Genomic DNA, 26943 nt, shown 5'->3' on the forward strand with positions numbered 1-26943 from the left:
GAAGAAGCAAGCATACAAATCACTGAAGTGAAGAAATACACAGGTCTGTACTTTTACAGTCAGTTGTAGAAAAGAAATAACAGGGAATATGATAACACTCATTGTCTGATATGGATTTATCATCCGGCTCCTAATGGTGTAACCGTTCACACTCACAATACCTATGAGAGGAGTGGTAACCACATTGTTAGTTGCTAAAGCAGAATGGGTAGGTGTGGCCTCTGACTGTATAGGTGCGTTATTGCCAAACCAATTGTACCACATGGGCAAAAGAGGAGATTCTTTGAGGGCTTTTGTTCATAAAGAAAGATTTCCTGGTAAGAGTCTATAGATCTTTTTTGAAGAAATAAGATCAATTTCTAGACCGGATGCTATAAGTGAGGGTGCAAACTCCTGGGAAACCTGGTATGGGAATAGGATATTCTATACACACACAATGTTGCTACGAAGAGTAGATCCTAACACAACCTATGTATGCCCGCAAAAGCTACGTGACACCATCAGGAGGAAGTGATTATGCTTTTATCACATCTTTCTTTTCCCCCCTGAGTCATAAAACTTATACAGAAGGAAACATTCCACATAGCCAAAGTATTATTGCCCTTAATATTCAGGGATCTAATGCCGACCAGACAAAAGAGGCAAACGTGCATGGCAATGCCATAATCCTGGCAGCAAGAATAGTTGTATAGCAAACAACAAGTTACAAGGGCTGTCTTGATGTGTACCATACACATTTTATTCACACAAAATATATACACAATCCCTTGCAGTGCTTTCAAACAGTGTTAAAAGCACACATATCAGTGTTTCCCAACCTGTGACTTTGCAGCTGTTGCAAAGCTACCACTTCTATTATGCCCTTGCTGGGAGTTGTAGTTTTGCAACAGCTGAAAAGCCACAGGTTGGGGGAGCAATGTTTAACCAAGCTGTGTAGGTGAGGATGCGGACAGTGTGCAGGGATAGGCTGGCTCCATTATCATAGTGTACGGCCCCTAGTGTGGACACCATGTACTGTTCCCGCTATGGACAGGAAATCCTGTTATGTCACACAGTGAAGTCATACAGGATTTCTTTAATAGGCAGCAATGACAGGCCTAGATATCGGAAAGACACAGCACTCACAGATCTTAACATGGTAAAGCAGTGTTTCCCAACCAGTGCGCCTCCAGATGTTGCAAGAATACAACTCCCAGCCTGCCCGGACAGTCTCTGGGGGTGTCTGGGCTAAAGGCATTTCTTCAACTATACCCAAACACAGACTGAAATGTACTGTATAAAAGCTCTAACGCTGTCACAACTTTTCATGCTGCATAAGCAAAAATAAAATAAAAAAATAATGAGACAAAAAAAAAAAAAAAAATTATATATTACATTAGAACTTTTCTCAACAGATATTACATACATTGGGGGGTATAGATCACTTATTTCAGCAATGTAAAAAAAAAAAAGTGGTACCCCATAAGGGGGGGGATTTTATTGTACATCTATCATGGGGCTTTGAAAAGCCTATCATACTGTAAATGTTCAGCAAGGCATGGCAAAAATGTACAGTTAAAAAGGCAGGAATCAATTTCTCTGACTGCTGAAAAAATAAATACATATATAAAAATAAATAAAAAATAAATAAAAAAAATGTATAAAAAAAATAAACCAGTTGCTGCAAAAACTGTTAAAGTGTAAAAAAATTTTATATATGTAAAATGAAAACACAGACTGTTTCTTTTTTATTGTAGAATATCCAGTATATAGCAGTATTCCCTGTGTGAGCACACTGTACATCTGCTGTATATAGCAGTTACTATATCCTGTGCACTGTAGTAACCTCGGTCTCAGCTGTCAAGTGAATAGCTGAATTCCTCCCATCCTGATTGGGCGGGCAGAGCCCCGGCTGCACACACCCTGTCTTTTCATTGGCCCAGATAGGTGGTGTGTTGTGCAGCAAATAAAGTTACCGCCCACCCTTCCATTTTTATGTTAACTCATTCTTCAACCAGTTCTTTGTATCTGGTCAGGAGAGAGCCACGTCACAGGCAAAACCAACCGCGTGCTCCGTCTGAGTCTTCGCACAGCACCACGTCTGTTATAAGATTAACCCCATGTGTGCCCACTCCCCGTCTGCTCTGGAGGAAATAATCCATTCTATCGGTTGTTCGCCTTTATTGATGTGTAAAACTGCATAAAAATGTGTAAAAAATTCCCGATCACATCTATAAAAATTCCTATTAAAAACATTTAAAATAGTTCAAGACCTTTACATGCTAGTACGTGAAAGTATATATACCAGTAGTCTTCAAATTGTGGACCCACAGATGCTGCAAGACTACAACTCCCAGCATGCCCGGACAGCCAACGGCTGTCCGGGCATGCTGGGAGTTGTAGTCTTGCAGCATCTGAAGATCCACTGGTACATACAAAGCACCTGCATGATTTTTGGAGGAGTTCTTTACAAGTCATACAGAGATCATTCAGTGGTTTTTGTGTTTCTGTATAATATGCCATACCGGTACTGTATTTTTATAGGGGTGAATTCAAGATTCTGAATGGGATTTTTCTGAATAAATCCATTCATTTAGTATATAAGAAGAGGCCCATTACCCAAAGCTGCTAGGTCACATACAAGGTCTGCATTCATTCATTTAAACCACTATACTGCGGAGCTCCTCCAGTACTTCTCTTACTACAAATTAAACAAGCTGTTAATGAATAGTAATGGTAGTGTATTGCTATAGCATATACCTCTGTCCTCAAATGATCTCCTACTATAGATAACAACCAAAACACACAGTAAACCGATAACAAGCAGTTGGCTCGCGCTGTTTTCTCCGATTCTCCTTCCTCCGCTAGAGGACTGTTATACTACATGCAATTCTTCCAGGAGCTGTGGCCTAAATAAATACTGTTTGACCTACTCGTACAAATCTCCAATATCTCCAATACAAATCCTCCAAATACTCTCTGCCATGACCGTTTACTTCTGAAAAAGGCACACTAATGCTTCTACAAAAGTCCTGTGCGTGACCATACTATAGACACTGACTTTTTGTTGGTAATCTAGGATTTATAGGGAGTGATAGACATCCTCTTTAAGAGGTTGTGCAGCGAAAAGTAACTTATCCCCTGCCAGGTTAATAGATTTTTCTTGTATGCCGATGGAGATCCCTGACGCTCATTGGATTAAAGGGGTTGTGCAGCGAAAAGTAACTTAGATGAGTGTCTGATTGCAGGGGATCTGACCGCTGGGACCCCCTGTGATCTCATGCATGGGCCCGACTCTCTATGAGAGCACCAAAGAGACCGAATGCTTTACTTGTGCATTTCCGTGCTTCTATAGAAATGTCATCCCCAGCATGAGCTTCTCTCAGAGAGCTACAGCCCGTGGAGGAGATCACACGGTCATACAGTGAGATTCTATTAACCTGGCATGCTCAGGACCGCGGATTTACCTTAGCTATGAGCCATCAAAACACCTCTACCTCAATCTTGTCTGGACAAGGGGTGGTCTTAACTGTATAATGTTGCATAAAGTCTGAAAATAGTTTGCATTACTTATCAAGATTGAGTTAATTCTGTTCTCACATCCTACGATATAGTCAGAATATGGCTACTTTCCTGCTACCTCAGAACAGAACATGTTACAGCCCAACGACAAATAGCAGAATTGTGAAAGCTGCCCAAGGCTAGGTTCACATCACTATTGGTGCCTCAGAGGCATGAATACGTTGGGAAACGGTCAAAAGGGACATGCCGTGCTCGGACAAGCAAAGGCCCTATTCATTTCAATGGCCTGAGTGTAGGCAGCTAGAGACTATGTTCAGGTCACTTCCTGAGCGTATACAAGTTTTGGCTCAGACTGGAGCATAGCTTGCAGCACTTTTCAGTCCATAACAAAGCCTGGATACATCAGAAAATTAGCAGAATGTAGTGACTATAGAAATATTAGGCCATTGAAATGAAAGGGGCCCTTGCCTGTCTGAGCACGGATACGTTGGCATGTCCTTTTGACAGTTTTCCAACATATCTGTGCCTCGGAAGCACAAATCGTGATGTGAACATACCCTTACATGAAATTGAAAGACGTACATGAGATAACAAAAGAAAAGAGTGTATACGTAGATGCTTTTATTTCACTTACCAGGGCATCAATCGGCCAAACCCTGTCCATCTGCTTTTACTAACAAAGAATCCAACCAGTGGGTCTGTAATAGCATCCCATACCCTTCCGCTAAAAAGAATGATGGAGGCCTGAAAAGGAGGCATCTAGAATAAGAAAGCATGGGTGTGAAATGACTGAAGGCAATACATTAACTACATCAATTTTATATTCCATAAGCTACCTTTACTACATCCAGGAGGTAGATTTGCAGGAAAAATCCCAGGGCACAACCGGTAATCTGATAAGGTGCACCACCAATGGCATAACATATTTTACTGCATATAGACAGCTTGTGCTTTCCTTGTTGCCCCTGTAATATATAAAGACATGTATAAGTCATGGATTGTTTTCTCTCCACATGATATACTGTAAAATGCAGAGCATACATATCAAAGAGGAACAAATGAACTCTCAACTCACAAGAATGTTAATACCCCTCTCTCCAGCCAAGACAAGACGAACAGCACATGCCAAGAACAGATTATAGAAAGTCACAAAGGACCAGCTTATAAAACATGAGACAGAATATACTGTATATAGCTTTAGATCATATATACAGGAGATACAAGATTATTCTATACTGAATGCAATGGAATGGATCAAATGTATCCATTGATGTATTCCACAAAATAACCCACATGGTTTTCCATCCAGTGTAGATATATAACATGTGCCTGAAATACAGACAAGTATCAGAGGAAGTTACATAGACTTGGTGAAAACATCTGTTACTTTGCAGGTGGAAAAAACACTACACGGCGGTAAATCCGGCAAACAAAGATATGTCATCGTATTGATGTCACAGGAACTGCTTCACAAGAAGGACTGTTTAGATCTATGCCAGTCCCGCTGTGTGCAGATGACATTGTTACAAAGCATAACCCAAATAATTTATTGTCAAAAATGACCACCTGTGGATATAAATCTAGACAAAATAGGTGTATGTCAAATATGTCACAATGGCAGGCGACAATTTTGCATTGGAATAAGAACCGTGTTCGGACCCCCCATGGACCCTCAATTGTATCTGTAATACACACCCTTTGAAAGGACCCCCCCCCCCCCTAATAGCCATTATTGTAAACAGCTACAAAGTCTCATTGACTGTTGGTCCATGGGAATGTGTTCACACTAGCAGTTTTCACTTGTCAAACCCCCCTGTCAGGAGCTGACACTAGAAATATACAGTGGTCCCTCAACATACAATGCTAATCCGTTCCAAATGGACCATCGTTTGTTGAAACCATTGCATGTTGAGGGATCCGTGCAATGTAAACTATAGGACAGTGGTCTACAACCTGCGGACCTCCAGATGTTGCAAAACTACAACACTCAGCATGCCCGGACAGCGGGCTTGCTGGGTGTTGTAGTTTTGCAATACCTGGAGGTCCGCAGGTTGTAGACCACTGTTAGAGGAAGTTGTACTCACCTGTCCCCGCCGCTCCGGACCGTCACCGCTGCCCAGGATGTCGCCGCGTCCCCGAGATGTCCCCTACGCTCCGGCAAGGCCTCTACTTCCCCTGCAACCGCGCGCTCCGTCGCCGCCATCATTTTGTTACGCATTTGGATGACGGGACGGCGTGCGCAGCGACGTGATGACGTCGATGGAGAGCGCCGACGATGCAGGGGATCCCGAACAGGACGCTCCAGAGCCCCGAGGACAGGTAAGAGACATCACCGGAGCTCACGGGGCACCGTAAATGGCTATCCGGTGGCAGCTGAAGCAGTCTGCGCTGCCGGATAACCGTTTATGCGATGGCCCCGACATACAAAAGCATCGTATGTTGATGCTGCCTTCAACATGCGATGGCCTCTGAGAGGCCATCGCATGTTGAAATTATCGTATGTCGGGGCCATCGTAGGTCGAGGGGTCACTGTACTAATTCTACCTGGACAACCCTTTTCAATAGTACGGTTTGTAGGGATAACAAAGTGCATTCATCTCAATGCAGCTATAGCACCTTGTTCTATTCCCCGAAGGCTGTCCGGGCATGCTGGGAGTTATAGTTTTGCCGCGGCTGGAGACGCACTATTTGGAAAGCGCTGCTCTAGAGATAGAATTACTCCATATTACGTGACCACAGCACATGAAAGGAAAATATTATCATGTGGGGTGCCAATTCGTAGCATTGAAAATAGACTCTACATTGAAGAATCCTGACATTCCAGCAGCAGTCACACAGCACAGCCCATTCCTATAGGGATGAATGGATTCTAACATTCCCAGACCAAGAAGGATTCATTTACCCTAAAATCTTAGAAAATAAAAATAAAATTCACACTTTGAATTATAGATGCGGTGGCACAAGCCTCAAAAGATCCTGCTAGGAGCCATTTTTATATCACAAGGTATAGGATATTGCAGAACGGATGGCTATGAACTCTAGTAACCTCCATGGGCAGAATCATATAGAACTAGGAAAATATAAGTGTAATATTCCTCGTGCGCACAATGTCATCCACATTTCACTAGGCTTCATGTGATCTTAGCCCAATATCAGGTCGGTATTAGTAGGTTCCTTACTATGGCGACCATATCAATAAAGCTTCTATATTTTACACGTGGGTAATTCATCCGAAGAGAATGGCGTTCTATGGCTGTCTATATTTTCCCTGTAAAATCTGATAGAGCCAAATAATATTCAGCTTTGTGTTTGATGCATATGTACAGCTGGGCTATTGGGTGGGAGTAAGTGGATATACATATGGATGCAAAGAAAAATTAATTCTGTATTCTGGGTCCTCACTTCTGTATTGCTTAATAGAATACACGGTATTCTAAAAGGAAAGTCTGCAGTAAGTAGGCGTCTGGTTACCGTGAGTCATATCACTGCTTCCTCTATGGAGGCTATGGTATTTCCGTATATATATATATATATATATATATATATATATATTAGGGCAGCAGTTGTCAATGGCAATCAGATGCCAGCCTTCGTTTTTCTAAAGCTGGTTAGGAAATGAAAAAGACTGGGATGTTTTAATATAAAAGTCAGTGTTCCCCAACCTTTGGATCTCCAATTGTCAGGGCATGATGGGAGTTGTAGTTTTACAACAGGCGGTGACCCATAGTTTGGGAAACACTATAAAGCAGGGTGCCAGTTGTTACCCATCACACACACATAAGTCTCCTAGGCCCAGCAAGGTCACCAGAATAGTCTCCTTCCCCAGATCGGGGGTGCTTGGGCCAATCCCTGGGCAGGGTTGCTATAGTGACTGGAAGCCGGGCCAGGCTGGGACTTGATACAATTGGGATAACACAGCATTCTTGTTCTGCCATGCTGGAATAATGAACAATAGTGAGGCATGTAGAGGAATGCTGTGCCCTCTCATATACCCACTGTAACCTTGCCATTCCACCCACCCACAGTGCTGCTCCTATCCACGTCAGGCACATCCTCAGGGGCCATGTAGGAAAATGGTGTATTCCTGGAAGGTACACGGTGTCCCTGACACAAGAGGCAGCTGACCTGCCTCAATGACAAGCGGGGACCCGGGAGCGAGCATATGCAGGAGGGTAACCGTGGCTACCAAGTCCCTGCCAAGGCGGTCACCACATCCGTACGTGTCCCCACTACACACCATACACTCTACCATAGATTAAACATATAGCAGAAAGTACCTTTTCCAGGGACTTGGACTGCTCCTGCCCCAATAAGCCGGCACATGACGCGTTCTCGGATTGCTTCTCCATCCCGAGAAGACAGGCGACCACCGGCAATGATGTGTGCGGGTGGTGACAGACCGGGCGGGCGTGCGGTGTGATGGTTGCTACAGCCCGGTATAGGATGTAATATGGCAGCAGCAATAGATCCCCGCACAGCACACGCCGCCGCCCACTGTTCAGCTTACTGACTCTACCACATGAATGAATGGCTTCATGCCGGGGGTCACGCCCACCCGAGACGAGCCCGCCACACCCCGTACATGGTGAGATGTGAGCGATAGAGGAGAGGGATGGATTCACAAGAAAACATAGGTATGAAGAGGTTAAATATATTGTACAGCGGGTCAGCCCCTCTGTGGACCCCACAACCTGCTAGGGCCCCTCACACTGTTACTCTTGTAGTCGTGGTCTTTTCATAGCCCTCTATGACAGTGTTTCCCAACCAGGGTGCCTCCAGCTGTTGGAAAACTACAACACACAGAATGCCCAGACAGCCTTCAGCTGTCTGGGCATGCTGGGTGTTGTAGTTTTGCAACAGCAGGAGGCACCCTGGTTGAAAAACGCTGCTCTTTGATAATACCAGACCCCATACTAGACCCCCTAAATATAACAGTTCCCTATATTCAATTTAGGTGTGTAGATTAATGGGCCCAGATTTATCAAACTGTGTGAGAGAAAAAGTGGAGTCATTTTCCCCCAGCAACCAATCACAGCTCAGCTACCGAGCTCTGGTAAAGTGAAAGCTGAGCTGTGATTGGTTGGTGTGGGAAAATCACTACATTTTTTCTCTTACCCTACACAGTTTGATAAATCTCGGCCATTGTGTCCTATGAAGGACCATCATACAGTTGAATTATCTGGGCCCCCTCCCTTATCAATAAAAAGGACCTGGCAGCTGCTCCTTTATATATTTCATATGGCCCAGGCCCCCTGATGTCATCCCTGGTCCTATGGGCTTCACTTCTTTAGATGGAAACTGCTAGGAGGCCATTTCACACAAGGCTGGTGCAAGGATTTTTGCCACCCTAGGCGAAAGCAAATTTTGCCGCCCCTTGACCCTGCCCTTTGGCTCTGCCCTGACCCTGCCCTTTGGCTCTGCCCTTTGACACTCCCAATCTTACTATTGGGGTAACACACTGTAACAAACCCCCTCCCCAAGGGGCAGATGTATGGAGGTGCTCGATGTCAGGATGCTGGATGGTCCTGACCTGCCTGTCTGGTCCTCAAGGTGGCACTGCGCTCCTCCAGCAGGCTGAAGAATGCAGACTATAATGTTATTGGGGGGGGAATGATGTGCCAGTGATGCTGGCTGGGCGGGTGCTTCGAATGAGCGGCTGGTGCTTTGGATGCTGGCTGGATGTCTTGCAGCGGGCAGAGCGGCGCTCTAGGCGGCTTCCTATTTTGCCTATAGGGGGAACCAGCCCTGATTTCACATGTACGCAAACAAATCAGCTAGAATGCCCCTATTTTTAGGCTATGTTCACTTTGCCGTTGTGCTTCGTCATGTTAAGGGTCCGATCGGATTCCATCGGGTCACCATCGGGTCCTAACGGATCCCATTGACTTGAATGGGGTCTGTCGGTAGAAAAAAAAATAGTGCATCCATTAAAATTGATAGAATTGCAGATGGAGCTCCACATAGCAGAGCCCGCCGGCAATGTGAAAGAAACCTTACATGGGTTGAACTCGTCATGACACATCTGGTATCACTAGGAACACCCCCTTCGTTCTCATATGTCAGACCTTCCATAGGGTAATGGTTGTTGGTGAGTGCCTGGTAAAGCTTGTCTGTGACCTGAGACGACGGGCTTGTCAAGGTTTGCTGTTTCCTTGATCGCATCTCAGTATACAGAGACTGGCAAAACATCCTCTGATAGAAGTAGCCATGGTCGAAAGTCAAAGCTTGTCAAATTAAAGCCCAAAACACTGAACTATGCACCCCCTCCCATTACAGAGTTGATGACAAGTTTACAAAGAATAGTGTCAATGAAAACAGTGTCATGTGTGCACTACACAAAGATAATATTACCGAAAAACAAAACGTCAATGGTGCTAAAAACTCAAATCATTGAAAACATGTCTTATGAGTCCAGTTTCAATGTTTCTCCCACTTGTGGTTGTGTGTAGGTGTGGAGATCACTAGATGAAGCCTACTAGACTGACTGAAAAATATGTACACATGGGGGGAGATTTATCAAAACCTGTGCAAAGGAAAAGTTGCCCAGTTGCCCATAGCAACCAATCAGATGGCTTCTTTCATTTTGCAGAGGCCTTGTTAAAAATGAAAGAAGCGAGCTCATTGGTTGCTATGGGCAACTGGGCAACTTTTCCTCTGGACAGGTTTTGATAAATCTCCCCCATGGACCAGCACTCCAGTGTTCTCTAAAAAATTCCAATCCTTTATTGTTATCCACTAAAAAACCATTACAGACTACAAATAAAAAGCACAAGGGTATACATCAGGATAGAAAAAGCCAGGGACCAATGTGTTTTGGCCTGTACAAAGCCTCACTCATGGCTGCCATGGCCGTCCAGTCACCAGCCTTGAATATTATTGAGCCTGTGAGGGGTATGCATGAGAACAAGGTTTGGGGTAGATTCCCAGCCCCTGCTTCCATCAAGGAATAAGCACTTTTAGGGTATGTTCACACAGCGAAATTTCTGTGCTGAATTTTGCTGACGAATTCAGCTGTTCAAAAGGAGTCAACTCACGGTGTAAGTGGGTCGAGCAAGCCACCGAGGAGTAGAAATGCCGCAACTGGATGTATTCAAAAGGACCATGGGGAAGGGGATTATTATCACGGCGGATGTCGGAAAGTGGAGCAGGCCGTCGGCCAAAATCACATGGGAAAAACGGAGTGGGTTAGACTTAACCAGCATTTTAGTGAAAAAAAAATTAATTAATTTGCACATCCAACTTTAACGAAAAGTCGTCAAAAACCTAAGGGGTGTTAAGGATCACTGTACCACTTGTTATGTTCCTTGAGGGGTGTAGTTTCCAAACTAGTATGCCATGTGTTTTTTCTTTTTTTTTCTGTTCTGGCACCATAGAGGCTTCCTAAATTTGACTTGCCCCCCAAAAACCATTTCAGAAAAACTCCCTCTCCAAAATCCCATTGTCACTCCTTCCCTTCTGAGCCCTCTAGTGCACCCACACAGTACTTTACGTTCACATATGAGGTATTTCTTTACTTGAGAGAAATTGAGTTCACATTTTGGGGGGATTTTTCTCCTTTTACCCCTTGTAAAAATTCAAAATCTGGGTCTACAAGAACATGGTAGTGTAAAAAATGGAGATTTTGAATTTTCTCCTTCACTTTGCTGCTATTCCTGTGAAACACCTAAAGGGTTAACAAACCTTTTGAATGTCACTTTGAATACTTTGAGGGGTGCAGTTTTTATAATGGGGTCATTCATGGGGTATTTCTAATATGAAGGCCCTTCAAATCCACTTCAAATCTGAACTGGTCCCTGAAAAATTTCGATTTTGAAAATTTTGGGAAAAATTTGAAAATTGCTGCCACACTTTGAAGCCCTCTGATGTCCTCCAAAAGTAAAAACATGTCAACTTTATGATGCAAACATAAAGTAGACATATTGTATATGTGAATCATATATCATATATTTGCGATGTCCATTTTCCTTATAAGCAGAGAGTTTCAAAATAAAAAAAAATTTTCATCAAATTTTGGAATTTTTCACCAAGAAATGATGCAAGTATCGACAACATTTTACAACTAACATAAAGTAGAATATGTCACGAAAAAACATTCTCAGAATCAGAATGAAAGGTAAAAGCATCCCAAAGTTATTAATGCTTAAAGTGACAAGTGGTCAGAATGTGCAAAAAATGGCCGGGTCCTACACTGAAAATTGGCTGCGTCCTTAAGGGGTCCTTAAGTATTATGTTATGTGTTGTTTATATATGTTTTGTACCTTTAACCCCTTAACGACGCAGGACGTATATTTACGTCCTGTGCCGGCTCCCGCGATATGAAGCGGGATCGCGCCGCGATCCCGCATCATATCGCGTCGGTCCCGGCGCTAATCAACGGCCGGGACCTGCGGCTAATACCACACATCGCCGATCGCGGCGATGTGCGGTATTAACCCTTTAGAAGCGGCGGTCAAAGCTGACCGCCGCTTCTAAAGTGAAAGTGACCCGGCTGCTCAGTCGGGCTGTTCGGGACCGCCGCGGTGAAATCACGGCGTCCCGAACAGCTGATCGGACACCGGGAGGGCTCTTACCTGCCTCCCCGGTGTCCGATCGACGAATGACTGCTCCGTGCCTGAGATCCAGGCAGGAGCAGTCAAGCGCCGATAATGCTGATCACAGGCGTGTTAATGCACGCCAGTGATCAGCATTAGAGATCAGTGTGTGCAGTGTTATAGGTCCCTATGGGACCTATAACACTGCAAAAAAAATGTAAAAAAAAAGTGTTAATAAAGGTCATTTAACCCCTTCCCTAATAAAAGTTTGAATCACCCCCCTTTTCCCATAAAAAAAATAAAACAGTGTAAAAAAAAAAATAAATAAACATATGTGGTATCGCCGCGTGCGTAAATGTCCGAACTATAAAAATATATCACTAATTAAGCCGTACGGTCAATGGCGTACGCGCTAAAAAATTCCAAAGTCCAAAAAAGCGTATTTTGGTCACTTTTTATATCATTAAAAAAATGAATAAAAAGTGATCAAAAAGTCCGATCAAAACAAAAATCGTACCGATAAAAACTTCAGATCACGGCGCAAAAAATGAGTCCTCATACCACCCCATACGTGGAAAAATAAAAAAGTTATAGGGGTCAGAAGATGACATTTTTAAACGTATAAATTTTCCTGCATGTAGTTATGATTTTTTCCAGAAGTGCGACAAAATCAAACCTATATAAGTAGGGTATCATTTTAACCGTATGGACCTACAGAATAATGATAAGGTGTAATTTTTACCGAAATATGCACTGCGTAGAAACGAAAGCCCCCAAAAGTTACAAAATGGCGTTTTTTTTCCGATTTTGTCGCACAATGATTTTTTTTTCCGTTTCGCTGTGCATTTTTGGGTAAAATGACTAATGTCACTGCAAAGTAGAATTGGCGACGCAAAAAATAAGCCATAATATGGATTTTTAGGTGGAAAATTGAAAGGGTTATGATTTTTAAAAGGTAAGGAGGAAAAAACGAAAGTGCAAAAACGGAAAAACCCTGAGTCCTTAAGGGGTTAAGACTGAGGAGCAGTGCAGGCCCATGTGACCCTGTATGCCAATGGGAACCCCTAAATTCTTGACCATATAGTGTAGTGGAGGAGGAGTTGCCCCAGTACAGTTCAGTGCTAGTCACTGTTGAGAGAAAAACACAAGTGTGGTAAGGGTGTGAGGTGTGTGGAGAAGCTCTAAGGGAAGGCCCAGATCAAATCCATCTTATCAAGTTGTGGAGTCGGGGTGTGAGGTGCAGGGTAGATGCAGGGCAGATGTTATGCATGTTATGGCCCAAGGGGCAGATGGTATTAACCCCTTCTTGTCGTGATGCCAGGGCGTGGTTTAGCCTTAACCACCCGAAGGTAATACTGCTGATCCTGAGTTAGGCAGGGGCAACGAAGACATTAAAGATAACGGCAGCTTTACTGAAGCAAGACAGGTGATATAGTCTTTGCAGTACAGCCAAATATCCCAGGGAGATGACCAATGACACAGGGGGACCTTGCAGGCTTGCTGGGACTTGCAGTATTTAGATTGACTTTAGTGCAGGCCACGGTGACTACAGATGGACTTGACTTGACAATAAGATGGTGACTGACAATAAGATGACTTGACTTACTGATGACCGACTTGTGGCTGCGGGACTTGAGGCTTGAGGCCTCAAATTCTCTGGACATTGGAACAACTTAACTACACTGGACCTCAGCAGGAAAAGAGAGAGATGCAGTCCCTCCCCTTGTTATATAGGGGGGCTGTGCAAGGAGCTGATAGGTCACTAAGGGGGTCACCTGGTCACTAGTGCCTCCTGGGTAACATCCATGTGGTACAAACATTAAAGAAACAGTACACTTTTATAATACAAACATGTATACATTATGGTGATACTATAAGGGGGACCCTGGGGACATGCAGGGACTCTGCCTGACAGAGCAAAAGGAAAATACGGGGCCACACCATCCCATACTGGGACACCACAAAGTCTTATCCAGTCAAGGATCACCCGCACGGTGGAAGTTCATGCTCTGGCGGAGAAAGCTACAGGACCTTGACAGAACCCCAGCTACCTGGATCAATCTTCAATTCTTTATCAAGTCAGTATCAATCTATTGTGTGAAAGCACCACAAGTCCCAGCAAGGCAACAGGGCTTTCAAGGGGTTACACTGCATCCTCTCCACTCTGCACCATACTGTCTGTGTATTAACATCTGCACCCTGCTCAGTTAGGATAGTTATCCCTAACCTGACAGTTATAGATAGCAGGAGGTCCGACTGCTGGGGCCCCTGCAATCTCTTGAAGTCCGCCAGAAGCGGCCGTTCCGACCCCTGCACGAAGCCGTGGCTAAAATGCCCCCTCCATGTATCTCTATGGGTTCTCTATCCATGTTGGTTGGGTATACTGTGCCATTTTTTAGTGATGAGTGGTGCTTATAGGGTGGCAGTATATATCACTGTTAAGTGCTGGTGCACAACAACTAAATTGATCATTTTTCATACATTATAAGGTTTCTTGGCATGTACCAGGGCATCGTACTGAGCAGGTAGTAGGTGCACATAGACATTTGTTCCTGGCACCAAGCTGTTTTGGGTTTGCCCACCCCCTACCCTTATACATGGTACATGCTTCATACTCCTGCCCTCTTACAAATCTATGCTAGCCCTCTATGTCACTCTGGTTTCCTTCAGCAGTTCTGGGGTGTGTAGATTTTTGCTAAGGTCACGTCAGAGCCTTTTTTTGTACACTTGCTTCACATTCTGTTACTTCTCCTGTAAATGTTCTCATGCCGTGCAGCTGGCATGCCCTGGCTGTAGCACTCACCATGCAATAAGCAGCTGACAACCCACCTGAGAACCACCATACCCACTGACCTTTCTGACTGTTGCTCCCAGTTTCGTGCCACTCTGTTTATCACCCGTTTGCTACTTCCACCTTCTCTCCTCATTGACCTTCTTCCTACCAGCCTACAGTCCTTTATTTATATATATATATATATATATATATATATATATATATATATACCATATAGACGACTTTTAAACCCGTTAAAATGTTCTCAAAAGTCTTATACGCTGGGTGCTGCAGTCGGCCGGGACGCCCAGTGGATTATCCATACCTTGGGAGTCCCCGCCAAGATTAATTACCCCCGTCACATTCGGGACATCCCTGCGTCCCGAAAGATCTTTTCAGGACACAAGGATGTCCCGGTTACCTTTCTGTGGCCCCGCGTTAACAGGGATGTCCCGTGCGTGCACCCATAGAAACGACAGAGCAGAGCAGAGCAGAGTATTGAGGACGCGTGTACATGGTAAGTTACCAGCGGCACATCATTTTCGGTGCTCTGACCACCGCTCCTCCGGTCCTGGGACCTACTGCTATGGCCTAAAGGTAGATCGTGCCCCCGGACCAGAGAAGCAGTGGTCAGAGCACTGAGGTGAGGCAGTACACAGGCATACAGCCTCCAGCCATACACTGTGTATGGCGGAAGGCTGTATGTCTGTGGAGGGGGGGGGGGGGCACTGCCTACCTAATGTGGGGGAACTACAACCTAATGTGGGAGAACTATACTGCAAACCTAATGTGGGGGAACTACAACCTAATGTGGGGGAACTATACTGCCAACCTAATGTGGGGGAACTATACTGCCAACATAATGTGGGGGAACTATACTGCCAACCTAATGTGGGGGTACTACGCTGACAACCTAATCTGGGGGAACTATGCTGACAACCTAATGGGGGGGAACTACAACCTAATGTGGGGGAATTATACTGCCAACCTAATGTGGGGGAACTATACTGCCAACCTAATGTGGGGGAACTATGCTGACAACCTAATGTGGGGGAACTATGCTGACAACCTACTTTAGGGGGAACTATTCTGACAACCTAATGTGGGGGGAACAATACTGCCAACCTAATGTGGGGGAACTATGCTGACAACCTAATGTGGGGGAACTATGCTGACAACCTAATGAGGGGGAACTATGCTGACAACCTAATGTGGGGGGAACTATGCTGACAACCTAATGTGGGGGGAATTATGCTGACAACCTAATGTAGGGGAAACTATGCTGCCTCCCTAGTGTGAGGGGACTATGCTGCCTACCTAGTGTGGGGGAACAATGGTAAGGTACTGTACATTGCCGTAGAGGGGTAGTCTTATACGGCGAGTATATCCCAAACTCTATATTTTAACTGTAAAAGTTGGGGGTCGTCTTATACGCCCAGTCGTCTTATATGCTGGAAAATACGGTATATATATATATATATATATATATATACACACACATATTTATGCAATGTCTGTTTTCCTTATTATTTTATTACTTTTAAAGCCCCATTGTGTGACTGTTTATTAACAAACATTTTAAATAAAAGTGGGTTCAGTTAGCAGGGGTCTCGGGGAGGAGAGAGTATAAGGAGGAGATAGGGAGAGGAGCAGAGGACCTGCGGAGAGGATATGGAATAAAGAAAAGCATATACATTTGAAAAATCAGCAACTATAGAAACATAATAATTACAAACATGCCTCTAATATTGGGGGAGGCACAATTTTGTGAAATAGGCTGCCAAGGGGTACTCGGGCAAAAAAAAGTTGGGAAGCACTGCTATAAGGGAACATGTAATTCTAGATCTGCTTCATCCTCTTCGGTCACTTGATCATCATCATCATCACAGGTACTTCCTCAACATTCTCCTCTATCCTGCACCGCTAATTTCTTCCCCCACATATACTACATTTTGCAGATACAGGGAAGGTCCTGGTTGGGTAGTAACTGTGGAGCAGAACTCTCCGAACAACACAACAGCAGTGACTGCCCGACCAGAACCTGCTCTGTATTTGTAACAAGCAGGAGGTGAAGGACCTGTGATGATGTCACAACCATGTGACCAGTACATGTGGGAGCGGAGGCCAGCAGTGCAGGACAGAAGAGAATGTGACTGAAGGACCCCCCTCCCCCCAATAAAAATATAAATCACCCCCTTTTCCCATGAAAAAAAAAGAAAAACATTTAATAAATTACATATTTGGTATCACTGTGTGCATAAATGTCCGAATTATCAAAATATACTGTTTATTATCCTGCACGGTGAATGGCGTAAATGTAAAAAAATACCAAACACCAGAATTTCAGATTTTTGGTCATATGTCAGAAAAAAATGAATGAAAAGCAATAAAAAACTACAGATCACGGCGCAAAAAATGATCCCTAATACTGTGGTATAAGAAAAATAAAAAAGTTATAGGGCTCAAAAAAGTAATACAATAATAGAAAAACTATATAAACATAGGTATTGTTTTAACCCCTTAAGGACCAGAGGTTTTTCCGTTTTTGCATTTTCGTTTTTTGCTCCTTGCCTTTAAAAAATCATAACTCTTTCAAATTTACACCTAAAAATCCATATGATGGCTTATTTTTTGCGCCACCAATTCTACTTTGTAATGACGTCAGTCATTTTGCCCAAAAATCTATGGTGAAGCGGGAAAAAAAATCATTGTGCGACAAAATTGAAAAAAACCCGCTGTTTTGTAACTTTTGGGGGCTTCCGTTTCTACGTAGTACATTTTTCGGTAAAAATGACACCTGATATGTATTCTGTAGGTCCATACGATTAAAATGATACCCTACTTATATAGGTTTGATTTTGTTGGACTTCTGGAAAAAATCATAACTACATGCAGGAAAATTAATACGTTTAAAATTGTCATCTTCTGACCCCTATAACTTTTTTATTTTTCCGTGTATGGAGCGGTATGAGGGCTCATTTTTTGCGCCGTGATCTGAAGTTTTTAACGGTACCATTTTTGCATTGATAGGACTTATTATCATATTAAATGATATAAAAAGTGACCAAAAATGCACTATTTTGGACTTTGGAATTTTTTTGCGCGCACGCCATTGACCGAGCGGTTTAATTAATGATATATTTTTATAATTCGGACATTTCCGCACGCGGTGATACCACATATGTTTATTTTTATTTTTATTTACACTGTGTTTTTTTTTTATTAGAAAAGGGGGGTGATTCAAACTTTTAATAGGGGAGGAGTTAAATGATCTTTATTCACTTTTTTTTTCACTTTTTTTTTTGCAGTGTTATAGGTCCCATAGGGACCTATAACACTGCACACACTGATCTTCTATGCTGATCACTGGTTTCTCATAAGAAACCAGTGATCAACGATTCTGCCGCATGACTGCTCATGCCTGGATCTCAGGCACTGAGCAGTCATTCGGCGATCGGACAGCGAGGAGGCAGGAAGGGGCCCTCCCGCTGTCCTGTCAGCTGTTCGGGATGCCGCGATTAGCCGCGGCTATCCCGAACAGCCCGACTGAGCTAGTCGGGAACTTTCACTTTCACTTTTAGCCGCGCGGCTCAGCTCTGAGCGCGCGGCTAAAGGGTTAATAGCGCGCGGCGCCGCGATCGGCGCTGCGCGCTATTAGAGGCGGGTCCCGGCTTCACTATGACGCCGGGCCCGCCATGATATGACGCGGGGTTACTGTGTAACCCCGCGTTACATCAGAAGAGCAGGACCAAGGACGTACCGGTACGTCCTTGGTCCTTAAGGGGTTAAATCAAATTGACCAACAGAATAAAGATCACATGTCAGTTTTACCCTAAAGTGTATTACGTAAAAACAAAACCCCCAAAAGTTGCTAAATTGCAATTTTTTTTTCAACTTCTCACCCGAAAAAAATATTCTATTTGCTTCACCATACCTCTTATGGTAAAATAAAAGATGCTGTGGTATCCCGGTACAGGACTTTGTCCTATCCCTTGTCTAAAGTCCCCTCAGCTAGAGTCCCTCCATTCATATAGGGCTCTCCTACAGGGTTTACCCTTGGTCGCCTCATGTAAAATGTGTTTATATTTATTTAATGTACAGAAGATATATGTACAGGACCTTAGTGGTCACATGATGTACGATAGTAATGTATAAAATGTACAAGGACCTTAGAGGTCATGTGATGTACCCAGAGTTCACTGTAGCCACTATATTCTCTCTCTTAGTTCCAGACTATCAAGCAAGCACAAGCATCTCATCAGCATCAATTCAATTCATCTAGGCCAAAGCCTGAAAACCTGCAGCCACTAAACCCGTGAGTTACAAAGCTCAATCTATCAAATCCTGTGTGACTACTATCAGCTCAAATCTTCTAAATTAGTAGCACAGTGGCCTGCATAAAAGCTCATTGCTTCCAAGTCCCAGCAAACCTGTGAGGAACCTGTATCCAGATTCACTCTTGAAAAGACTGTTATGTTAAAGAGTGTTTCATAAATTCCGCAAGTAAAGTTTCTTCAGTTTCAGACGATATTTAAAGGTTAATACCACCAGACCCTACATTACCACTGCAACACCCCAGTCACCGTTACTCTCCTGGTTCACCACAGCTCTTTTGGCGTCTTACGAACAGGATACGGGTGTGTGCCTACAGCTATTTAAACACCATTATTGCAAGTGCCGTGGTCCTCCCCCTATGCAGAACTGTGTTTTATGAACTGTACAGAATTGTCGCACGCTGCGATTAAAATTGCACCCAGAAGTGTACGGGTCTGTATTGCTGGGATTGTGCTTAGCCGGGGCGCAGGAAAAAGGACGGGAGGAGTTGAAGAATTCTGTGCAGTTGCTGTTGTACCTGAAGGGGTTAAAGTCAGTGCCTTCCCCCGCGCGAAAAACTGCGACTACTCCCAGTTGATCCTCCACAGTCACGCCTCTGGGTGCCGGCCGGAAGGAACGAAAAGTTCTCCCTGTGTTGCTGAGGGGAAGGATTTCTTGCCAGAACTAAACCTGAATGTCACGATGCCGGCTGGCGGGAGGTGGATCCTCTGTGCCAGAGAGGGATAGCGAGGACCGTGCTAGTGGACCGGTTCTAAGACACTACAGGTTTTCACCAGAGCCCGCCGCAAAGCGGGATGGTCTTGCTGCGGCGGTAGTGACCAGGTCGTATCCACTAGCAACGGCTCACCTCTCTGGCTGCTGAAGATACAGAAGATAGGCGAGGTACAAGGGAGTAGGCAGTAGCAAGGTCGGACGTAGCAGAAGGTCGGGGGCAGGCGGCAAGGTTCGTAGTCAAGGGAGATAGCAAAGGTACTGGTACACAGGATATAAACACACAAAGAACGCTTTCACTGGCACTAAGGCAACAAGATCCGGCAAGGGAGTGCAAGGGAGGAGACTAGATATAGCCAGGGAACAGGTGGGAACAAATTAAGCTAATTGGGCCAGGCACCAATCATTGGTGCACTGGCCCTTTAAGTCTCAGGGAGCTGGCGCGCGCGCGCCCTAGAGAGCGGAGCCGCGCGCGCCAGCACATGACAGCAGGGGACGGGAACGGGTAAGTGACCTGGGATACGATTCGCGAGCGGGCGCGTCCCGCTGTGCGAATCGCATCCCCAATGGCCATGACAGAGCAGCGCTCCCGGTCAGCGGGACTGACCGGGGAGCTGCAGGGAAAGAGACGCCGTGAGCGCTCCGGGGAGGAGCGGGGACCCGGAGCGCTAGGCGTAACAGTACCCCCCCCCTTAGGTCTCCCCTTCTCTTTATCGGGTAACTGCCTCCCCTGGGATGAGGACACCGGGAAAGGATGGAGGGATTCCTCAACGGCAGGCAGAACCGCAGGAGTAGGAATGGGGAGAGAGGGCAGAGGGCGGGACCTGGCACGGGGCAGTGTGACACCAGGACGAGGGCCATGAGGGGACACAGAAGCTTGCCTGATGGAACTGGGAGGGGGGGAGGGGCATTTCCTGTGGCAGGCAGAGTCCTTAATGACCTTAGGGGGACCAGATACAGGAGGAACCACAGAGTTACGGCAAGGGTTACTGGGAACCGGTTTTAGACAGTACTTGGAACAAGAGGACCCCCAACTCTTGATCTCCCCAGTGGACCAATCCAGGGTTGGGGAATGAAGTTGAAGCCAGGGAAGTCCAAGGAGAATTTCCGAGGTGCAATTGGGGAGGACCAAAAGTTCAATCCTCTCGTGGTGAGATCCGATGCTCATAAGAAGGGGCTCCGTGCGGAAACGTATGGTACAGTCCAACCTGGCTCCGTTGACCGCGGAAATGTGGAGTGGCTTGACAAGACGGGTCACCGGAATACGGAATTTATTCACAAAGGAGTCCCGAATAAAATTCCCAGAAGCTCCAGAGTCCAGGCAGGCCACGGCTGAGAGGGGAGAGCTGGCTGAAGTGGAAATCCGAACAGGTACCGTGAGACGTGGAGAAGCCGACTTGGCATCAAGAGACGCCACACCCACGAGAGCTGAGTGTGAGCGTGCGTTTCCCAGACGTGGAGGACGGATTGGGCAATCCACCAGAAAATGTTCAGTACTGGCACAGTACAAACAAAGATTCTCTTCCTTACGGCGATTCCTCTCTTCCAGGGTCAGGCGAGACCGATCCACTTGCATGGCCTCCTCGGCGGGAGGCCTAGGCGCAGATTGCAGTGGAGACTGTGGGAGAGGTGGCCAGAGATCTAAGTCTTTTTCCTGGCGGAGCTCTTGATGCCTCTCAGAAAAACGCATGTCAATGCGAGTGGCTAGATGAATGAGTTCATGCAGGTTAGCAGGAGTCTCTCGTGCGGCCAGAACATCTTTAATGTTGCTGGATAGGCCTTTTTTAAAGGTCGCGCAGAGAGCCTCATTATTCCAGGAAAGTTCAGAAGCAAGAGTACGGAATTGTACGGCATACTCGCCAACGGAGGAATTACCCTGGACCAGGTTCAGCAGGGCAGTCTCAGCAGAAGAGGCTCGGGCAGGTTCCTCAAAGACACTTCGAATTTCCGAGAAGAAGGAGTGAACAGAGGCAGTGACGGGGTCATTGCGGTCCCAGAGCGGTGTGGCCCATGACAGGGCTTTTCCAGACAGAAGGCTGACTACGAAAGCCACCTTAGACCTTTCAGTAGGAAACAGGTCCGACATCATCTCCAAGTGCAGAGAACATTGCGAAAGGAAGCCACGGCAAAACTTAGAGTCCCCATTAAATTTGTCCGGCAAAGACAGGCGGAGGCTAGGAGTGGCCACTCGCTGCGGAAGGGGTGCAGGAGCTGGCGGAGGAGATGATTGCTGATGAAGTTGCGACTGAAGTTGGTGCACAATGGTGGACATTTCTGACATCTGGTGGGTTAGATGGGCGATCTGTCGGGCTTGCTGGGCGACCACCGTGGTGATATCAGAGGCAACTGGCAGGGGAACCTCAGCGGGATCCATGGCCGGATCTACTGTCACGATGCCGGCTGGCGGGAGGTGGATCCTCTGTGCCAGAGAGGGATAGCGAGGACCGTGCTAGTGGACCGGTTCTAAGACACTACAGGTTTTCACCAGAGCCCGCCGCAAAGCGGGATGGTCTTGCTGCGGCGGTAGTGACCAGGTCGTATCCACTAGCAACGGCTCACCTCTCTGGCTGCTGAAGATACAGAAGATAGGCGAGGTACAAGGGAGTAGGCAGTAGCAAGGTCGGACGTAGCAGAAGGTCGGGGGCAGGCGGCAAGGTTCGTAGTCAAGGGAGATAGCAAAGGTACTGGTACACAGGATATAAACACACAAAGAACGCTTTCACTGGCACTAAGGCAACAAGATCCGGCAAGGGAGTGCAAGGGAGGAGACTAGATATAGCCAGGGAACAGGTGGGAACAAATTAAGCTAATTGGGCCAGGCACCAATCATTGGTGCACTGGCCCTTTAAGTCTCAGGGAGCTGGCGCGCGCGCGCCCTAGAGAGCGGAGCCGCGCGCGCCAGCACATGACAGCAGGGGACGGGAACGGGTAAGTGACCTGGGATACGATTCGCGAGCGGGCGCGTCCCGCTGTGCGAATCGCATCCCCAACGGCCATGACAGAGCAGCGCTCCCGGTCAGCGGGACTGACCGGGGAGCTGCAGGGAAAGAGACGCCGTGAGCGCTCCGGGGAGGAGCGGGGACCCGGAGCGCTAGGCGTAACACTGAAGTCCTCCTGGCGCAGCGAAAATTCAAAAGCTCCGGCAGCTGTGCCCGCATCGATATAGTACACCTCTGCTGCAAAGACTCTGCAAAAGCCAGAAGAAGAATCCACGCAGCTGATACCGCAGACTCTAGCGTCAGACCGCACAAGCCGCTGCAGCACGCCGTGGTCCATCTTAAAGGGCCAGCATACCCTAATTGCCCAACAGCGACGAAGCACTCAATCTTCAAGACGACAAACTCAATCTTCAAGACAGCACACTCAAGCTTCAGGACAGCGCACTCAAGCTCCAAATCAGCGCACTCAAATTTTCTTAAAGGGCCAGCGTACCCAATCAATTTTCCAAGATGTCAGCACCTACAGCATCATCACCACCACCTAACCAGCAGGATGGTCGTGCTCCTGCAACCCCGCCAGAGGGGTCGCCACAGCTTACAAGGAGAATTTTACCTTCTTCACCTCCAGCTCAACATTTCAACTTGGGAGCTCCTGTAGCCACACCTATTCTCTTCCCCCTAATCAGCAGTTGCAGTTACTCACGGGACAGCTACAGGGATCTGCATTGGAAGAGGCCCGCACCTGGCCAGCTGCCGACAAGGCCACAGTGGAGCAGATTTTTGAGGGACTATACCAAGTATACCATGCTGTAGCATTGCAAAATGCATTAGAAACTGTACAGAAGTTAGATGGCCTCACGCCCGAGCAGGGTAACAAGGTGCTCATGGACAGATTTATAGACGGGGCACAAAGTAAATGGGACAAAGCCCAACTTAGAATGCTCGCGGTGCAAAACCCTAACCTGTCTTTTAATGCCTTTAAGAGACTAGGGGTACAAGTGATTGAGTCAGGGTCTGAGGCAGAAGAAGTTAGCACCTCTCCCTCTGAAACGTTAGGAGCATCTGCTAGGCCAGTGCCAACATCACCACCTGCTCCTATACCATTACCACCTGCCCCAACAATCCCTGCGGCCTCAGAATTACAAGGTGTGAGGCAGGACATTGACTAGTTAACTAAGGCCGTCAAAGAACTTGCTAGGTGGACCAGTCCGCCTAGCCGGTGAGCACCTCCCCCTAGAGAACCTGTACCTACTGCCCATCCTGCTAGTTCCCAATCTGCGTGTTCCCAGTCAGGACTCTCCATTTATGTTGCCCAATGCCCCTAGGTGAAGGTTATTCTGGAGGAGGTACAGTTAGAAGCCCTCATTGACACAGGTTCCTAGGGATCCACTATTCCTAAAGATGTTTTTTATAGATACTGAGGGCCGGAAGTATTAGGTGAACCTGACGATGTGGACTTTAAAGTGATGGTAGGGAACGGGAAACCTGTACCCAGGCATGGGTATTGGGAGTCCACCATTCAAGTGGGAGAGTATGTCCTCCAAGGACAAGGTGTCATTGTAACAAATGTAATTGATGAAGGGGCAGCAGAGTTCATCCTAGGAATGAACATTATGAGGCATTGTTTTGAGGAGATAGTAGGGTCCTTGCATGCATCTCTCCCTCACATGTCACCCTCAGGCCGGCGAGCTGCGCAACACCATCTGAAGATTCTGCAAGCATAACAGAAATTCGTCAACCGCCAAGGGGAGATCTGCCGTGTGAGGATTCAGGATATACGGTCTGTGACCCTTCAACCACAGACAGAGACGATCATCTGGTGCCGTGCCCGACCATGGGTGAAGAACCAGGATTATCGGGCCTTACTGGAACCAATACAGCTGGAAAATTACCCCTTGGTCCGTGCAGCGAGGAGCCTAGTTACAGTATCTAATGGAAGGGTCACGGTCCGAGTAGTCAACTTGTCGGATGTCGCCACGAGGCTTCCGAAGTATACTCCTGTCGCTCAGCTATACCATCTTGGACCCAAGTATGTACTGACTAAGCTGCAAGTAGCCAGACAGCGGACCGCCCAGACTGCTCACGGAGCCGATAACAGCTATCCAGAACCATGGTGGACCCAGCTGCAGATAGGGGATGAGAATACCCCCATAGATCAAATTGGCAGAGTTATCCAAGTGGCCAAACCATATCATCAGGCCTTCAGCAAGCACCCCACTGATTTTGGCCAGACCACGATGATCCAGCATCGGATCCTAATGGTTGATAGTCCTCCAATCAAGGAACGGCATTATCCAGTGGCCCCAGGTATGTACCAGACAGTAGAAAAAATGCTGACCGAGATGAAGGAGGCTGACGTCATCCGGGAGAGGCAAAGTCCTTGGGCCGCTCCCTTGGTCCTTGTCAAGAAAAAGGATGGGACTATCCCCTTCTGCGTGGACTATAGGAAGCTGAATAACGTCACCCAAAAACATGCCTACCTTCTACCTCGGATCGAGGAATCCCTGACTGCCCTGGGATCAGCTGCCTACTTCTTTACTCTAGACTTGACCAGTGGATATTGGCAAGTGCCGATGGCAGAAGAGGATCGGGAGAAAACAGCATTTGTGACACCAATGGGGCTCTTCGAATTCAAAAGTATGCCCTTTGGGCTATGCAACGCTCCTGCCACCTTCCAATGCCTAATGGAACGATGCCTAAGACATCTTTTTTTTTTTATATATATTTATTAACTTTTACAATAAGTTTACAAAGAATTGACAGGAAACAGCTCCTGATACATAAATGAGGCAGTCATAGAATACCATAATAATAGGTAAAGGCATCAACATCCAGCATAGAAAAATATCCATCAAACCCCACCCACCCAGACAAATTAAGCTACATAGGAGCTACATAGGTATCGTCACCAGTCAAAGCATCAGATGAGCAAAGATAGGCCACGAGGTCACCCCACGGCAGAAGACAATCCAGGGCATATTACAGCTAGTTTGGCAGTTTGAGCCTCCCTAAAGTGCCCGCTACAGCCTTCCTCAAATACCAAAACCAAAATTCCCCAGAATGGGTTAGGGTCAAAGACATATAGAACCAATTGACCAGGGGTTACCCCCTGATCACAAATACCCTTTTTAATGGCCACCCCTTAAAACTTAACTTTTAACTGGAGTCTATTTTAAAACCACAGTCTTGTAGTGTGTTATTTCAATGTATCCATATATATCTGTGTCCATATCATCACAGAATCACCAGTAGCCTGCAGATACCCTGGCTGATTGCAATAATGGCACACTATTAAGACTGCTCATAAAAACTAACACTGCCCCCTCTACATGTTTAGTTACTCCCGAGGAAATGGGCATCAACCTGTTTGTGGACCTATCTCACTATTTATGGGCACTAGCATGAAAGATACCCCGCCCTCTGATCGCCTCCTGACCAATCAGAGCGACGCATCGTACGGCTCCAAACATGAACTCACTGTATGGGATCTTCTCCTGACCATACCTTCTCTGACAGCCACGTCATCTTTATGCGCCTCCGATGTCCTGTAGTCTCAGTCGCGCTCTCAGCTCAGTAACTAGTGCATGCGCAAACCATGAAACCGGCTATGGCGCTCGCACATGCGCAGAGGATGTTTTGTCACACTTAGTCTCTGCCGCCGTTGTCCTCATTCTAAGAGGTCAACCGCGCATGCGTGTAGTACTCTCTCTGCATTAAGTTACTCGCCTATACTGAATGGCTAATTCCCAAACGTAATTTATTATTTATATCTCTGTAATAAAAGTGGCGTGAACTGACTCCTGATATGACTCCAAATTATTTCATATGTTTTATCAATGGATTGTTAGGTATATATCAAATATGAGTGTACATTAGTCAGAACTGGATTCCACATAGGGTATGATCCTGGAAAGTAGATCTGCCTACAGACATTATATTTACTTCTTTAGTTCAGTAATTGGAGATAATTCATACTAGGTCCCATATTTGGTCAAAAGACTTGCATATTTATTACATGATGCTTACCGTCTGCTATTTTAGTATCATATGCCGCCCCTTCATACCAAACAGGTAATAAAATCTAACAACTCTCAGTATATTTGTCAAAGTTTTTTTCAATATACAATATTTAGTAGTCATTTGTCGCAAAATC

The 26943-nt window shown here is 46.0% G+C and overlaps 1 protein-coding gene and 1 long non-coding RNA gene across 4 annotated transcripts in view; one reads left to right on the forward strand and one right to left on the reverse strand.

Annotated features, from left to right (window-relative positions):
* Nucleotides 1-26943, reverse strand: part of MFSD2A (MFSD2 lysolipid transporter A, lysophospholipid) — a 99371-nt gene that overhangs the window by 14265 nt on the left and 58163 nt on the right. For 2 of the 3 annotated variants that reach the window (XM_056556623.1, XM_056556622.1), the window contains exons 2-3: nucleotides 4338-4466; nucleotides 4136-4260 (exon numbers count right to left, since the gene is read on the reverse strand). In XM_056556623.1, the coding sequence (XP_056412598.1) occupies nucleotides 4136-4260 (125 nt within the window). In that variant the 5' untranslated portion in view covers nucleotides 4338-4466. Of the gene's footprint in view, nucleotides 1-4135; nucleotides 4261-4337; nucleotides 4467-7778; nucleotides 8008-26943 lie in introns of those variants that run through there. The other variant, XM_056556621.1, reaches the window with a different exon arrangement.
* LOC130355858 (uncharacterized) lies at nucleotides 8004-23374 on the forward strand. The gene is made up of 3 exons (XR_008888685.1): nucleotides 8004-8135; nucleotides 19032-19815; nucleotides 22961-23374. It is a non-coding gene; the product is annotated as an uncharacterized LOC130355858 (long non-coding RNA).

Source organism: Hyla sarda, chromosome 2 (assembly GCF_029499605.1).
Source record: "Hyla sarda isolate aHylSar1 chromosome 2, aHylSar1.hap1, whole genome shotgun sequence".
Lineage (NCBI taxonomy): Eukaryota > Metazoa > Chordata > Amphibia > Anura > Hylidae > Hyla > Hyla sarda.